General features: G+C 41.1%; 2 protein-coding genes across 2 annotated transcripts; both read left to right on the forward strand.

Annotated features, from left to right (window-relative positions):
* Positions 1-9,632: 9,632 nt before the first annotated feature.
* LOC108607612 (odorant receptor 42b) lies at positions 9,633-10,948 on the forward strand. The gene is made up of 3 exons (XM_017998564.1): positions 9,633-10,408; positions 10,465-10,822; positions 10,877-10,948. The coding sequence occupies exons 1-3, from the start codon at positions 9,633-9,635 to the stop codon at positions 10,946-10,948; spliced, it is 1,206 nt and encodes a 401-aa protein (XP_017854053.1).
* A 3,062-nt stretch (positions 10,949-14,010) lies between these two features.
* LOC108606100 lies at positions 14,011-14,337 on the forward strand. The gene has a single exon (XM_017995947.1). It carries the CDS (start codon positions 14,011-14,013, stop codon positions 14,335-14,337), a length of 327 nt encoding a protein of 108 aa, XP_017851436.1.
* The last annotated feature ends 2,898 nt before the right edge of the window (positions 14,338-17,235 follow it).

The raw sequence follows: 17,235 nt of genomic DNA on the forward strand, positions 1-17,235 counted from the left end.
CATACGACTGCGCTCCAAAGCGCGCGCAGACCGCCAATTACACGGGGGCCCAGTCATAAAAATAAAGAGCAAATAAATACACTTAAAACGTAAAACGACTCGGTTTGTTGCTGGCGCCCTTTAAGGCCAACCAGATCTGGACAGCACACTGCGGTTAGTGCAGTGCATAATGGGTCAAACCATAAAATTTGATAGTGCGAAAAAACTTTGAAAATAGAAAAGAGCCAAAAAGTTGTATTAAATTAGATTTATGAGAATATTCTACGCATTTGAATTTAAATAGTTTAATTGAATGCAATTCTTTGACACTGTGCGTACAGCATTTGCTGCTAGCTTGAACACAAGCATTAATCACGCCATTTAAATGGACGCTTCTTGCTCTGCAAGCCATTCTAGGAGGCGCGAAGGTGCTGGGTGCGTGCGCCGTAATTACAATTACACCTGTCCGCGCGTGCCATTGCACTAAATTATAATTAAGAGCCGTCGGGTCCGGCTCAGGTCAAAAGTTGACTTTTATTTAATTTTATTTATAATACTTAAAATGCCATTACCAGCCCAACGACAGTCGCCAGCAGTTGTCAAGGCTAATTGTGCCTGCAAAGCAAAATATTGTACTATCATGCTCTTGTATATTTATTGTAGTTATAGCATTATCATTATCATTATCATCGTCATAATCATAACCATTAGAGCGACACATTGTGTTATGGCTCAGAAACAAGAAATCGGTTTTTTTTTTTTTGCGTCATTCTGGGTGTTATTTTATCCTTGCAGCAGTTGAGTTCGATGTTTTTTTTTTTAGAAATTTATCGCCTTTGATTTGTTGGCAATTTATTTTGTCATCGTCGTTTTGATTAGATTTCGTCAAAAATCAGACCTCAACGCTTCGAGTGACATGAAGGACATGCTCATTTTTCTGACTCCCCTTCCTGACTGTACTGCCCGTTTGACCGCGTGCACGATTTGTCAGCAAGCGACTCGTCGCTCGAGAACAAAAATTGACTTTTTATGTTATGACGTGAAAATGTACGTGCATACATACTCACATATGTGTGTGTGTGTGTGTTCTGGCGAATGCTGATGTAGCCACATGGTTAAAGATTTCGCATGACCATGCATGGTGATAAATAATCCATCATTAGGCTCTGGGGAATCCCTAAAATGCATGACCTACAGCATAAAATGCTTCAAGTTTAATGCAGGCCTCAACTAAAGTAAGTACACAGATGGGACGTGGGCGGGTGTGGGTGTGTACAGGGAATTACGTACAAGTGTAAATAAAATATGTCGGCAATTTAAATTTTGTTAACTTCATTATTTTATTTGTTTAGTCATTTGCACAGACATTTACCTCCCTAGATATTACACACACACATTTATTAAATGGTAAATATTTTGTGTCAATGTGTTGATTTTTGTTTGAATTTTGCGAGCTGTTGACAAAACAGGCGTTGAAAAAATGCAGCACAATAAAACCTTTTAAATATTTAAACAGCGAATTTGAAAACGAAAATTGTTTTACTTGTTAAACTATGGCAATTTAGATGTAATACTATTAAGTATTTTATTGTTGGCTAGTCTCACATAATATTTATCAGAGATCAAGCGTGAAAAATTCCTGCAGGTAACAACATCTTCAGTTGCCTGCAAATGATTTTCAGCACCAACTTTCGTACATCGACTGATGTATACACAGCTCAAACACAGTGACATACTTTGGGGGAAAAAATAGCTAAATGTTTCGGAAATGGCAAAGCAGCAGCCGTCACCGGATGCATTTTGTGTGAAGCTCGTAGATATTCCACATACGCACTGTGTACACAGCTGGACGAGCTTGACTGAGCTGACAACTCGCGCTTATCTCATCAACAGCAGACTGCTCCTCAGCAATTTGCTTGCCGCTGGCTTCGACTGCAAGTTACGTGAGGATACACAGTTCAGTGCACCTCGAATTGCCTTTGGCTGCTTATTTTTGACACAACTGTTCTGTTCTGTTTCGTTCGCTCTGCTCGGCTCTGGTCTGTGCCACATCTCTAACGATGTCAATGATTTTCTTCCGACTTTCGTTGCAAATTGGTGTTGCACTTTAATTTGATTTCAATTTTCTTCTGCATTCTTTGTCTCGTAAACTCCCAGCTACGAAATCGACTGTTTGCTATTGTCATTTTCGGTTCTGGGGTTCGATTTGTTTGTCTTGATTGCACTATGTGTTAAATTGTTGTTTGATTTTCGTTTTGGCACACAAGCGACCAAGCAAGTGTTCAGGCACTGTAGCCTTTTAAATCTGATCAATAAAATAAAACTACGCATACCAAATGCGACACAAAAATCTCAATAATTTTATAGCTTTACACTTCAGCAGGCACTTTGTAGTAATTTTATAAAATTCAACATTTTTTGTCATACATATACATATTACATGCTGCATAGCGCATACGCAGTGTTGACTGCACATGAACATTGTCAGTAAATATTTATGTGTAAGCAATTGCAATAAAACTAAAACTGTCAAAACCCAAAACACGCAAATAAATAAGTGCCACTGCACACACACACATACATACATAGCTGTCGTCAAAAAACCCAAAACGGGAAGGAAATCATGAAAAAATGCACACACGCTATGTGAAAAGTGTCTGTGTGGCTTTTCGACTGTTTTGAGCTATGAGAGTGCAAATTCCTTCGGCTTTAGTCTGGCTTCCATTTTATAATGTGCATATTTTATAACATACTTATAACTAAAAGAACAACGAAGGCTAAGAATGTATTTTTCTAACTTTTTCCTTTCCGTGTTGTGGCATGGAACTTGTTGAAAAATAATGCAACAAGTCGTGCTGCTAAACTTGCTGTTATTGTCGAAAGTTATTATTTTACTTTGAAACATTTTATTAACTAAATATTTGCGTTACGCTCAAGCGATATTCATGCAAGCATCTCACGCTGTCATCTCTATTTATGTTGTGACTGGCTTTGCCCGCTGTCTTAAAGTTTCGCTCTTGTCACTGGCAGCGTTTTCGCAACACGAAGGGCTGGCTGCTGCCTGTCTCAGAAAGAACTTTCAACACTTTACCCCGTTGCAATTGTCGGCAGCAAAAAATAGGAACAAAAACATACAAACAGAACCTGATAAACTTTAGCGACTGTCATAAGAAATTTACATATTTTATATGCCAGCAGGAGCTCATGACAAATTTGTCTAGTTCTGGTCGTTTCGTTTTTCGTTCTCGCATAGCAAGTCCAAGTCTTAGACGCTTGCGGACGAAACGAATGCGCAGCAAAAAGATTTTATTAACTAATCTGTCATTTGCTCGGCGCTAGCTGAGCTACGGTTCCGCACGCAAAGTGCAATTTCCGCCGGAAATGTGACACCAACGTCGGATTCTGTAATCTAATTTTAATGATTTTGCTTTGGTTGCAACGCCAGGACAAGGCTCTAACAGCAGCATTGGGTCCAACTGCATGCAGTTGGGATGATAATGCGCCCTAGATTCGATTTGCCTTGCAACATCAACGACAACAAATTTGGCAGCTAAACTAATTTGACTTACAATCTTCGTATTCCGCTTGTTACTGTCATCGCTGCTGTTGTTTGTGTATTTAAGAATTTGTAAATTGTCTGCCAAGAGATTCTATTAAAAAATTGCCTTTTTCATGGGCGTGACTGGATGTGACAAAATGGCACTTTAAAAGTTCCCTTTCTTGTTGCCTTGCCTTGATTTTGTTAGCAAATCGACTAATGACGTTAGTGGCCTGTTTTGCCAAAGCCAAATTAGCTGTTAAGCTTGCGCGCGTGGGCGCGTTTAAATGGGCGGGGCCCTTAGCTGAGCACAGCTGACATCAGTGCTCAAAGTTAAAAAGTAAATAGAGCATTCAAAGAAATTAAAAAAGCTCGCGCAGCGTCAGGACCAACAGGAGCTGACACACAGTCTGACGTCAAAGAAACTCAAAGCTGATTAATGAATAATCGCATTTTAAAGGCGACGTCAAAATAGAGCAGCGCATACATGACGCTCCCGCTCTCTCTCTCTCTCTCTCTCTCTCTTTTTCTCTGTGAGTAAAAAGTTAATTGGACTAGCTATGAAATTTGTACTCAAAAACAATCTTGCGACTTTAATTTGTAATGCCAGCCTTTTTAAGAGTGAATCAATAATTCTTAAGTTTGCACTGATGGGATGTAAAGTTCAGCACTGACAAATGTTAAGCCAGCCGCAAAGCAATTTAACGTTTGGGGCCGACAAACTGTAATTGCATATCCCATGGGCATTTAAACTACTAGTTCGACTGCGAGAGAGATTTAAATGCACAAACACAAATTGAACAAACAATATAATTATCAGCTGGGAAGATAATTTCTATAGTAACTGTAATGGAAATGCTCTATAAGCTCTGCCAAATTATATAATCGGTTCAACTAAAATAGTCTGATGCCGAAATGTGTTAAATTTCACGTCAAACACATGAGCCATAGCTCCAAAGTCAAAAATACATTCATTTCATTCTACAATCCGCACCCTTGTTGCAACAGACCAGACAGACGGCTGCTGATGCTGACGCTGCCGCTGCTGCATTTGGCACTAATGAGTTTTACCATATTCGTGATGTTTGTTTTTTGGTCAAATGGTTGGCTATGGTTATGCAGCTTATGCTGTTGCTTTGAATAGCGGAATCGCAGCAGACTCACACGTCATCAAAACCAATTTTAGCCACGTAAATGAAAATACCTTTTTTGTCTGATTACAAAATATCTCATGGTCCGCGATATGCACCACCATGCGCCAGCAAACGGCAATTGATGTTGATTAGGGCTAGGTCAGTGCACATTGATTGTGGTAAACAGTTGCGTGTCGTTTCGCCCAGAGAATCACTAATTTCTAGTTTTTATTGAATTTATGACAATTAACATAACAGAAAGACATATTATGCTTTCTTGGATCAAACCTAAAATATTTAATTAAATGAGATTTAATGTTAAGTATTATTCTTGCACTTGAAGCCTTTGACATTTTTATTCTTGGACGCAACAATGTTAGTTATGCGAAATAAACTAAAGCTTCTTTGCCAAGTTGCTATTCATTCGATCAAGTTGGAAAAGTGCATTGCAAAGCCAATTGAATGCAAGTAGCAAAATCAATACACTCACATACATCTATCATAGGTCATGTGTGTGTGTGTGTGTGTATCGGGCATTTCTCTTACTACATATTTACTAAGTCTATCTGTGTTTTTCAATCGGTGCTGGGCTGCTGCTTCACCTGGAATTGGCATTGCGCTCTGCTCTGCTCTGCCCTTGCACATTCCACTTGGCAGCACATTGAATGCAACAAAAAGATTCTTTCTAATAATGAAATCGAATGTAAGGCGCGCAATATTTCTAATGGACTTGGCTTGGACTAGCCACGCCAGTTCAATTGGAAAAAGGATATGAGGTGTCAACTGATGAAGATGTTGCTGTCACTCTTCAACCTTTGTCGAACTGTCGGTCGATGTGGCTTGTTGCTTATTGCTGCAACAGCATTGTGATGCCATCTGCAACGACTCTGCTCACTTAAATACAAATACATTTTTTTGAAAGTAAATGGCTTGCTACTTTGGAATAGAAAACATCTAAAAGGTTTGCTGTTTAAATATCTTTGAAAATTTTAAATTTATGGGTCTTCTTCTTTTACTTTAATATAGGGATTTCCAATAACTTTATAGCTCGATATTGGCAATTTGTCTTCAGTTTATCGATGACCCGCATATCCAGCTGTAGTCAATATAAATCTTATTAATCATACGCAACGTTGCACAGCTTAAAAGGCTTTTTAGAAGCTCACCACGTTTGTCGCACTGTGTAATGGCAGCACTTCCGGAATGAAGCGGCCGCCGGCACTAGCTATGCACACGCGCCAGAATCGAAATATTAAGTGCCGCAGTTAGACAAGTACTTAGTGCAAACAAAATGTCCTCGTAAAGGTTGGCGCTACCCAAGCGACAGGGTAGGGGGCGCAGAGCTAAGTGCCAGGCCACACAATGTGCAAACAATGGGCAAAGTCGAGAACACGCCAGGCCCTGAGAAAGAGAATGCTACCCGCCAAATATGGCCAACAAACAATATGGGAGGCACGTCAATGGGAACACTCAGCAAAGGGGAAGGGAAGGGATGGCCGCAGGGCGACGCATTCAAAACAATCTCGTCGTGTCGCGAAGCTGGAGCCTCAGTTTCAGTTTCAGTTTCAGCGAGCGTACAAATTGGTCTTAGGGACGGTGGTGCCTGAAACGGCGCGTTTGTCGGAACTGTCACATTAAAATGGATGATTTATTTGTGCTCTTAATTTATTGCGCCACAGCCGGCGGACTGTCGCGGTTAACAAGCAGAAGCCGTCGACAAAGCCAAGCCAAGCCAGAGCCAGAGCCAGAGCCGGAGATGGGCCATGCGGCTATGGAGATGAAGAAGAGGTCGGGTGCGGGTGCGGGCCTGCCAGCGGATATTGAGTACGCGCAATGCATGAATGAGTGTTCGTGAGGATGTGACTGGGACAATGAACTCACGCAGCGGGGCTAATATAATGAATTTTACACGCAAGCGCTGCCATCGCACTTGGCACTTAATAATCGCATTAGGGCGCTAAGCAGCCTGCTGACACATTCGTGTGGGCCTGGTAGAGGACAGGACACGCAGCTCCAATGCTTTATCAGCTGCGTTAATGTTTTATTGTTTGCTTATTGCTACAAACGATGCCCAGTGCCGCTTCTGCTTCGCTGTTGTTTGTTTAAATTAAACAAAAGCTCGGAAAGGATGCAAAAGGTGTGAAGTATGTGATTAACGTTTGGGTCGGCCAGCGACTGCCTCGTAAATGTGATAAGGATGCGAAATAAACAAGTTGTGTATAGTGTAAGCACGCACATCTAAGCGCTGGCTTAGAGGTATTTTTTCTTATAATCTTCTGGGGCTTTTTAATTACTTGCACAACAAAAGAATACAAAATAATGTTAAGAATCTTGATATATGTTTTATAAAAATAACCAATTTAATTTAGACATTAAAATGGAATAACTCTATATCAAGTGTTATTATTCGTATTAAATTATGATTAGCAGTTGAATCTGTTGCTGCATTTAAATTGCATTCATAAATCAAAGAAAAATTATCTGTTACAATAATGTTATGCTTGAATTTTCGAGAGCACTCCCCCAAGCCACCCACAAGGAACGCCCATTCATTCGACAGTTGCAGAGAACTGTGTAATGAACATTTATGAGGCAATTTCCTTGGCAACACACACACACACGCCGAAGCAGGCACAGACGCAGTCAGACCAGCGCGGCTAAGGACAAACTGTTAGCCTTGGAGACTGACTCACCACCCAGCACAGCACAGCAGAGCACAGCTTCGAATGCTATATGACATCGTCTTTAAAGCTCGAAGCTGGCAGCTCACACACAGAACCCAATCCAGCAACATGGCGGAGAACTTTTTCTGCTCCACTTATGCCCAAACTAATTAAGTGCAGGAAAAAGTTACCATTTCCTTCCCGTTTACAACTACCGGTCCATAGTTTGCCTGGGCGCTGCGCTGTCGTTGGCGTTAGAGCTGCTTTGTCTTCTTTGCCTGCTAAATGCAATGGCAACAGCTACGTCAGTCAGCCAGCCTGCCCCAGCGTGCCAATGACTACTACTAGTCGTGTCTAGCTCTCGCTCTTGCTGCATGACAAGTTGTTGCATTTTTTGACACTACGCGACTACAGAGGGGCACCATTCAGAGCCGGCAAACACAATCTTTTTCTTCTAGCTGTGTTTGTCTCTGTTTTTCAAATATTTAACAGTCGCTACACTTGGCGCTGATAGCCCATTCGAGCGTCATAATAACGAAGATAAATGTTGTGAAAGTTTGTGCGCAACACGCCACGCCCAAAACTCTAACCCGAAGCTCCAGCTCCAGCTCCAGTTGCAGGCTCAGCACATTGCGCCAGCGACTTTCAGTTGCATTGTGTTGCATACTTTTCGGGGACCTCACATAATAGTAAGAAGGACACACAGGGACATAAAGCAAGGGAGATTCAGATAGTCGGTTATTCGCCATTGCCACTAACTATGCGTAAAACAAAAGTTTTACAGATTTTGCTGCTGTGAAGTTTATTGCGCTTGCAATGTAGGGAGCAATGGTTGACCAAACGAAGCAATTCTTGTTACTATTAATTAGATTTGCTCCACACAACTATTACACTAAATATTTAAGTAATGTTTATGGCGTGCCATTATGGCAAATTTTCTCATATATATAAGAAATCGCCAATTTAAAGCTTCACAGAGTGTTTACAAATCGAAGCAACATGAAAAATTCTACTCGTGACATGTTCACATGATGAATATTTTGTTTGTTTGAGTTTGATAAACAAACTTTGAGTTCTCTGTCTGCAATTTGGGCACAAAACTAATGTGTAGGGCTGGCAGCTGAGTTTTTGCTTCATTTTACTAGCAAGTTTAATGAGAATTCGAAATGACAGCGAAGACGACAGTTGCACTGAGGCTTGTGAGTTTTTGGTTTTTCTCTGTACCGCCGCATGTTTTGCACATCGCTCATTACATTCCCTTAAATTACAAACAGTTTCGTATGCTCCCAATTGGGAGCGTTTCCTTGTTCAATGACCTCGTTGAAAGCAAAACTAGACGCTGGCTTTGCTCACTTGATTTATTTCAAGCGTCTGTTGGACGTAATCTTTAAGTGCAGAGTAAAATCGACTCTATTGCGTTTTAATTAAAAAACTGAAATTGATTGCTACATATAGAGCGGAAATTACTATAATATATTATATTGAGTGTTTTCAGGTATCTGCTTAGTATTTTTAAATATATTTATTCTGAAGTGCATGGCGTTTGGCTTTAAATGGACGATGGCTGGTCATATAAAGAAGCCGTTGCTCAAGATGACAGCGCATTTTGAACAACGTTGTTGTTCCTGCGCCCTTAGCTGACTACTTGGCTGGCAGCACACGCATATATAAAGTGGCTCTATAAAAATAACTCACAGATGCTTTCAATAAAATAAAGGAGTTTGCGAGACACATAATACCGCGCACATGAAGCAGCCACACACACACACACAAAGGGATTTAAACAAAGCGGAAGCGAAGCTAAAGCAGCTAAATCCTGGTTGGGGGGCAAGCAACCGTAGCTTGTGGCCTTAGCGCGCGGAGTCTTAAGAAAATAGCTCATACGCAGCGTGCATCGCGTGTTTGAAATACCACAAATACAAGCCAGCACCCAATGGCCAGTCTAAGGCCACACAAAATATTGTCTTTGAACCGCCAAGCATTCGGGCCAAGAGGCTGCATTGTCAAAGCATACATTGGTACGCTTTGGCTGCTTGTTAGCGGTCTTTTGTGCATTAAATGGTTCGTTGCGTTGATAGTTAAAAGTTACTTGGCGCGGCAGTTGCTTAGTCAGCTTATGAATTCCCAAGCTAAATTATTCAAACAATTGCCCAAGAATATTTGAAAGAAATTGAAGAAACTTTTAATAAAATTCACTGCATAATTAAAAACTTACTTGGCAGAAAAAGAAACGGAAAAGAATTAAAAATTCTATCACAATGTCTTGACTATAAAAAGGGAATGCCACAAGCTAAACCAAAAGAAAAGACCAGGAGGAACATGCGCAGCAAACCGTTCGCCCGTATGCACGTCTGGCCACTAACAGAGCAGGTCCAGTCGCGCGATGCGTTCGTCTATATAGATCGAGGCATGCAGGTTGCCGGTTGGATACCACCTGCTAAGAAATTAGCGCGTCGCATCTACTTCTTGTGGACCGTGATAACCACAGTCATGGTCATAATATTGCTGGATGTGTCGCTTTTGATGAGCTACTTCAAAGATTTTCGCCGCTTCAATGCGGGCCAGTTCCTCACTTCACTCCAGGTGGGCCTAAACTGTTTTGGCTCCAGCATCAAGGCGTGCTACACATTCGCCGGCATTAAGAGATTCAGCCGTGCCAAGCAGCTGCTCGATCGCATGGACCAGCGCTGCACGAGCGACGAGCAGCGGCTGCACATGCATCGTTGGGTGGCGCGCTGCAATCAGGTCTACATGTACTTCCAAGTGATGTACTCCTTCTATGCCCTATCCACGTTTCTGGCAGGCGCCCTGAGCGGTCAGCTGGCCTGGAGGATGTATAACCCGCTTATTGACGCAGAGGCGAGCAAGCAGCACTTTTGGCTAGCTGCCATACTGGAGTATGTGTGGATGTCTGGTGCGGTGTTCCAGGACCAAATGGCTGACTCCTACCCTATTATTTACTTCCTCATGCTGCGTGCCCACATTACGCTACTCAAGCAGCGTCTGCGCCGCTTGCGCACGAACACAAAACTGACGGAAAAGCAGAACTATGCGGAGCTGATCAACTGCATTGGGGATCACAGGCTAATACTAGAGTATGTTACGCTTCGAACTGCGCCTAACCTCTAATCATTTAAATGTTGTCTTGCAGATATTGCAGCACACTCGCTCCAGTTGTTTCTGCCACAATATTCGTGCAGTTTCTGTTGGTTGGCATCGTCATGGGTCTGACTGTCATAAACATTATGTTCTTCGCCAGCTTCTGGACTGGCCTGGGCGCAGCCATTTTCCTATTTGATGTCATAATGCAAACTTTCCCCTTTTGCTACATTTGCAATCTGATTATGGACGACAGCCAGGAGTTGGCCTACTGCTTGTTTCACTCCAACTGGTTGGACGCAGATCGACGCTATAGGCACACACTGCGCCACTTTTTGCACAATGTCCAGCAGCCAATTATAATGACAGCTGGAGGTGTGTTTATTATTTCCATGAGTACAAATGTTTCGGTAACGTAGCTACATAACTAATTTTACGATTTGCTAACACATTTATTTTCAAAGGTGGCCAAGCTTGCATTTTCGGTAGTTACATTCGTTAAACAATTAAACATAGCAGAAAATTTCAGGGAGTAACCCAGCGAAAACGAGCGAAAGAAGTCTCCAAATTAATAAACCGACAACGTATACGCAATTTCAAACATGCGTATTGCTGAATACTCTACACCAAAGTGAAAGGAAAAAAAACGAAAGTGTCTGGCCACAAACGGACGCTTGTAATAATATAAAATACAGCAGCAATATAACTAATTTAAGAGATTTTTATTTGCACTTACCCATTTATAAACTGTTGTCTGCTTGGTGATGTTAACACACTATCCACACTAGAGTGGACAATGGCCGTAGCTCGCGAAAAATTCCTGTTGCTTGAGCTTTCATTGTTGCACGCAGATGTAGCTGAAAGTCAAAAAAAAAGAAAGGGAAGTGAGTAACAACACAAAAGTACAACAACAATAACGAAATACTGCACAACATAAACACAAGTGTGTGTGGCAACTCTGAGGATTTTCGTTGGCCAACTGCTGCACATGGTAAATGTGCAGAAATTTACGAGCTGCTTTATGGTAACACATAGTGCACACACTCGCACAGGAAGCGAAACAGGCGCACAGCAAGAGGATGCGGCTGCTGTGTTTCTTCTGTGTTCGCAGCCCTTTAGTGAAAAGTTATTGTTGTTCTTGTTCTCTGTAAAATTGCAATGCAAAGCTCTTAAATGGGCTAGCTACGTACATATATTGATTAATTGTTGGAGCACAGCATAAATTGAAATGTATAAAAATTCGCACACGCGGTATTTACCACGAGACCAATAGTGGCAGCTAAAATTATGCAGATAGTTGTACCACGATCACAAAGAATTGTTTGACATTTGTTGCCCATAATAACCGCAGCGTAATTTTGCATAACATTTGTTGTCATTTTATAAAATTTGCAATTTGGCTACACATATTTGTTTTCAACAATCTCATTTGAATAATTGGAATATTATGCTTAATTGAATAATGTGCATTTGACTATTTTGGCCAAAATTAAGAATTGCATATGAATTTACATTTTACACATAACAACAAATTAGAGAAGTGAACACAAGCATTACATGAATAAAAAAAACATCTAATGATGGTATTAAATTAAAAGCCATTATGTTGGCTTTTAATCGACATAAGGACACTAGTTGCTCACTTTACGCAGCAGCCAACAAGCTCAAATAAGGCTCTGCATTATTTTGTGGCAAGCATCTTTGTGATATACGTACATAGATATTTGTATGTGTGTGTGTGTGTGCGTAAACCGCATCGCTCTACCACTCACATACATTTTCACACAAATGCCGCAACTGGCAATTTCATTGTAATTCAATTTCAAACGGTCGTTCAATATGCAAAATTTCGGTGAAAAACTCAATCAATATGCCAGTCGAACACAAATACAGGTACTTGCCATGAACCAGGTACAAATATTAGCAACACTGCCAGAGCTTATGTAAATATCCAAATGCCTGCGAGCTGCCTCGTAAATAAATAGACTTGATGTAAAGGCTTTGTTTATTATTTCACATGTTGTTGTTTGCCATTTTGGCTTATAATATCAATGAATGCAAATAGACAAACGCGCTTTTCATCTTGACTAAGCTGCCAATTACCCTAAGTTAATGGTTAACAGATAAGATAAAGATATAAAAGCTAATGCTAATGCAATTTAAGTCAATTAATTTGCTGTATAGTAAGTATATTATTATTTTTAAAATGAGCGCTCATACTCAGTGCTTAAAAATATCTATGCATAAGTTTTTCTTAATTAATTAAAGATGACCGAGCGCTTTCTCTCTCAGCATCTCATTTATGGCTTGACATTCCGCAATTGCATTTATTTTGCATGTGTGTCCTTGGCATCCTTGCTGTGATTGCCATTGGCCGTTACTGTGTACAGAAAGTCAATATTATTACGGTCAATGCGTAACAAAAGATGCGTCGCTGGTGTCAGCCGCAAAGCGGCGGTAAAAATGCTTTCAATTAATTAAACACCCAAAACCGACAGACACAACACAACGCAGCAAAAAAAAAAAGGAAACGTGAGTAAAAAGCAGAATAAGCCACCAGCAAACCCACAACGTGCTGGCCGGCCAAACAGTCCAGCAGAAATATCAGCAGGGGAAACAACAACACGCCGCGTGTGGCATATGCGGCATGCAGCTCATTAATAATACAGATAATGTGTGTCGGCGGCAATCATTTCGGTTGCATGCCACAACTGCTACTGTGATTAACACATCGCTGATAAGTCAAGGCTATAAATGCTGTCAATAGAACAAGCGGTTGCTGAATAAGAAAATGCTCAATAAAGTAAAGATTTAGCAACTTGTGTAAATTCAAATAATTTAAAATGTATTTTGATTTGCCCTCGACTCGTAATTTAATCACAAAGCGAAAGAGAGTGAGAGAAAGTCCATAGGCTTTGATAGGATTATCAACAGTAAATGCAAACGCCGCTGGAGTATAATTAAATATTATGCAGCCCTTTGACTCAAAATTGCAGTGTGCTCTCGCGGTCCTTTGAGCAAATGCAATTTATTTTAATTGCAATGCGCCATGTGCCATGTGCTCTCTATTCAAAGTACGCAAAAGAAGCCATTTCAAATGGTCGTAAAAAACCAAAGCCGAAAAACCGGTAACTGCCCCAACAAAAAAAAAAAAAATAAAAAAATGATGTATGTAGTTGGAATTTTCTAGGTCACGCGCTCATAAAATTTTTAGCATCGCATTTGCCTGATGCGACAACGTTTTAGCGTTGTTTTTGGCAATACATGAGACGTGAGCTGCTTGAGCTAATGTAATTTGGTCTGGACCAGCTAAGCGCAGACTCGAGCTAATCGCGTGCCTGTCACTTGCAGCTGCTGGCAGCATCAGGTAGTCTAAGTGCAGCTGCTCAAGATTTCCCGGAAGGGACTGCCAGAATTTTCCAGCAAACAGCATCGTTCCAGGACAGCTGGCAACAGGTAACAGCTGTTGTGCGTGCGTATAAAATGCACAGCCTGATGCAAAGGACTCGCATTGCACAGCAAACTCTCAAGCAGATCACAACAGTAGAGATTTCAGTTTCTTAAAATACTCAACAAGCAACAAGACACCGGTCAACCGATGGCGGAGCAACTCTTCCCGGGCCTGGAACGACCACTGCCCCAGCTGCCTTCGTTACACTACACGCTCTTCGCCTACAGGGAGGAGCTGAGACGTCGGGATGCGCCCTTTATGAAAATGTCCAGCATCAAGCTACACTTGACCGATAACTTGATACTGCAGACAATTAAGAACATCAGGCAACTGGACACCATGGAGATTATGAACCTTAATCGTGAGATTGTCTTTAAGCGCAAGCTCACTAAGCAAATGGGAAAGGTGCGCAAACTGGAGAAGCTCGGACTGAATGTAGATCCGCGCAAGCTCAACGAAGTTAGATGGCACTAAAGCATTACGAACAGCAACAAATTGTGTACACTCAAACATACTATAAGCATGTCGATAACCATAGTCAATAAGCTCTCAAGTTTTTAAAACTAAGTCATAGGCGAACGTATTTACAACTCAAACTCATAACGAATTTTTTCTATAAATAAATGCGCTTAAATCAACATCCACTGGAGTAATTGTGTTGGCATTAGCTTACCTAACTGGTAGCATTAACTATCTCTGGCACCACAAGTTCGACTAATTGTTGATTACTCACTCAGGCAGATAATTGAAACACAAAGGCAACTGCACATAAGCTCGACGCTCACGCATAACGCAAAGTCCGATACCAGGAAACGGCTGCAGCTAGAATAATCAGAAGGCAAAAAGCTTCATTAGCACTGTAATTGGTGTATAGACCGCTGATGGAAGAAGATCCTATTTTAAAGTCAATGATATTTGCCTAACATGTTGTGCTCTTCTGATGTTTCTCATGTGCACAGATTCAGTCTCTGCATTTGAGTGGCATCTTTTAATGATTTTACAAAGCTTTTCCTACAGACGCACATTATGCGCAGGACGACACACATACATGCACAGTCTTGGTGATGCGCCAATTGAATCAACAAAAACAACAATGCATCGTTGTATGTTGCGGTCATAAAAACTTTGTCAGCAAAAACACATGAAAAATGCAAGGCGAAGCTAAATTGTACTTGCAGGACGAAAGTTTTAGTATTTTTTATTATTTCAGCATATAAGTAAATAAGCGAAGGGAAACACTGCACGCTGGTGTGTGCGTGGTTTAGTAATTTAGTGCGGCAGTTCAACTGTCGTTTTATGTGCGACGAAAAAAATCATAGAAAAAAGAGAGTGGGAGTAACCCAGAGCGAGAGTAAAGAAAGCAGCTGCATACCAAACCATGAGCTCATTTTATTTTTACTTTTTCCATAATGCTTGTGGTGGTGGTGCTGCAATTTCTATAAACACGTTTTATGGTGCATGCAACGCTGTTTTTACTTTGAAGCCTGCCACTCACAATCAGTCAACATGTTCTATTTTCAGCTTTGATTATGATTTAGTAACAGTTTAAGTCATTTTTACAAAATTGTAAATAATAAATCTGCATTGAAAATTTGATTGTTGGTACTTCGTTTTTAGAGCTGCACATCACTAAAATAAACCAGAGGTACAACATAGATGAGCTGACAAGAACGCAAAGCATCTGAGTGACTGACTGACAGACTGTCTACTTGGCTGGCTGGCTGGCTGGCTGCCTGGCAGAGTGGCGTGTAACTTTGGCGAAACAAAAACATATTTGAAAAACACAAATACTTTGGCAGCAAGCAGCGCCAATGGCAGAGAGGAGAGCTTGTCCATGCTGTTGTCGCCATCGTCGCGTATTTTGATACTCTTGAGTGGAATATTTCTTGTGGAAATTGCATTTCAAGTGGTCCGGACACAAAGCGCAGAGGAATGCGTGTAATAGAAAAGGACGCAAATAAATAAAGCACAAGAAAAATATTAATGCAACAAAGCTCTACAACAACTTGAGTGTCCAAAACTTGGTGGCCGGAGTTTCAGCCAACACACAGAAAAAATACAAATAGCTTAGAAATAGTTGCCTTAACAATGGTAGAAGTTTCATTGCTGCCAACTTAAAAAGTGGCTCAATGACGGGAATTTATTTGACAGAGAGACAAGCTGCATTACACATACGCACTGTTATGCATGCAGCTGGAAAAATTTAAATTCTGTGAGAAAATAAAAAAAACCATATGACAGCTGGACACCAAAAATAACTAAGCGGCGATGTCATTTACACACTGCGCTACCTTGAATCCCTATCTGATGTGATCCCTTTCAATGTGAGCTCAACGATAACTTTAATTTTAAAAGTCAGTTTATATTGCTGAAATTTCGGCATTCTACATTAAGTTGAGGCTCAAGTTGTGAATAACCTAAACATTTCCAGCACAATGTTGACAATTTCTGGTAAAACGAGAATTTTTCAACACCAACTACACCGCTGAGGCCTTTGCTGCAAAATAGTTTAGCCCAAAGAAAAGCATGCAAAGCAGCTGAAGGAGCAAAGTACAAAGTGTACAAAACTGCTACAAGCCTTTGGCCAACTACTTGCAGCCACTAAACATTTGTCCTGGCCCAAAATCGAGGTTCAGGAAGGGGCCAGCAAATGCCTTGGCGTAGCGGCAACGTTTTACGTTACTGGTCGTGACACAATTTTTGATGCAAATAGCTCAAGTCATGCTATTTGAGTATTTCGATTGCCCGAGCCACAGCAAATGGCGACAAGCTGAACCACTCGACAGTGTCTATAGTCTAATATCATTATCGGCACATAAAAACAGTTTGATATCGAGGCAAGAAATTATGTGTTATTAAATTTCACGAAACCGTGCAATGCGTTTGGGGTCCCAGGCACGCCAACCGTTTGCCATTTGCCTTTTTTCAATAACGTATAGCACGAGGCAAGGCCCAATCCCAAACCTAACTCAAGCAGGAAACCGCAGACAAATGAGAGACTCGGGATCTGCTGGTGATAAGAGCAACAACAAGCAAGGGATGAGGCTGGAGAGACTGAATGTTGGCGACACATACTCGTCGTGTTGTTGGCCAAAATGCACATAAAAAACCGATACAATCCCAATTGAATCAATTGAATTGAATGACTAAGCAAGCGCGTTCTATGACCATCAAAGGGTTGGATGGGGTTGAGCGTAGGTTTGGGGGCGGCACAGAGACACACTAAAATATCGGTTGAGAGGACGCCCGAGAGAGACGCGGCGGACATAAAAATAAATTGATGTTTTCAAGTGTCCGTGGAACGCTTTAAATGTGGCAACATCTGTGGGTCAGAGGTACGTGGACATTTGGAGTCTAAGCTTTTGCCTCTCA

This window comes from Drosophila busckii, chromosome 2L (genome assembly GCF_011750605.1).
Source record: "Drosophila busckii strain San Diego stock center, stock number 13000-0081.31 chromosome 2L, ASM1175060v1, whole genome shotgun sequence".
Lineage (NCBI taxonomy): Eukaryota > Metazoa > Arthropoda > Insecta > Diptera > Drosophilidae > Drosophila > Drosophila busckii.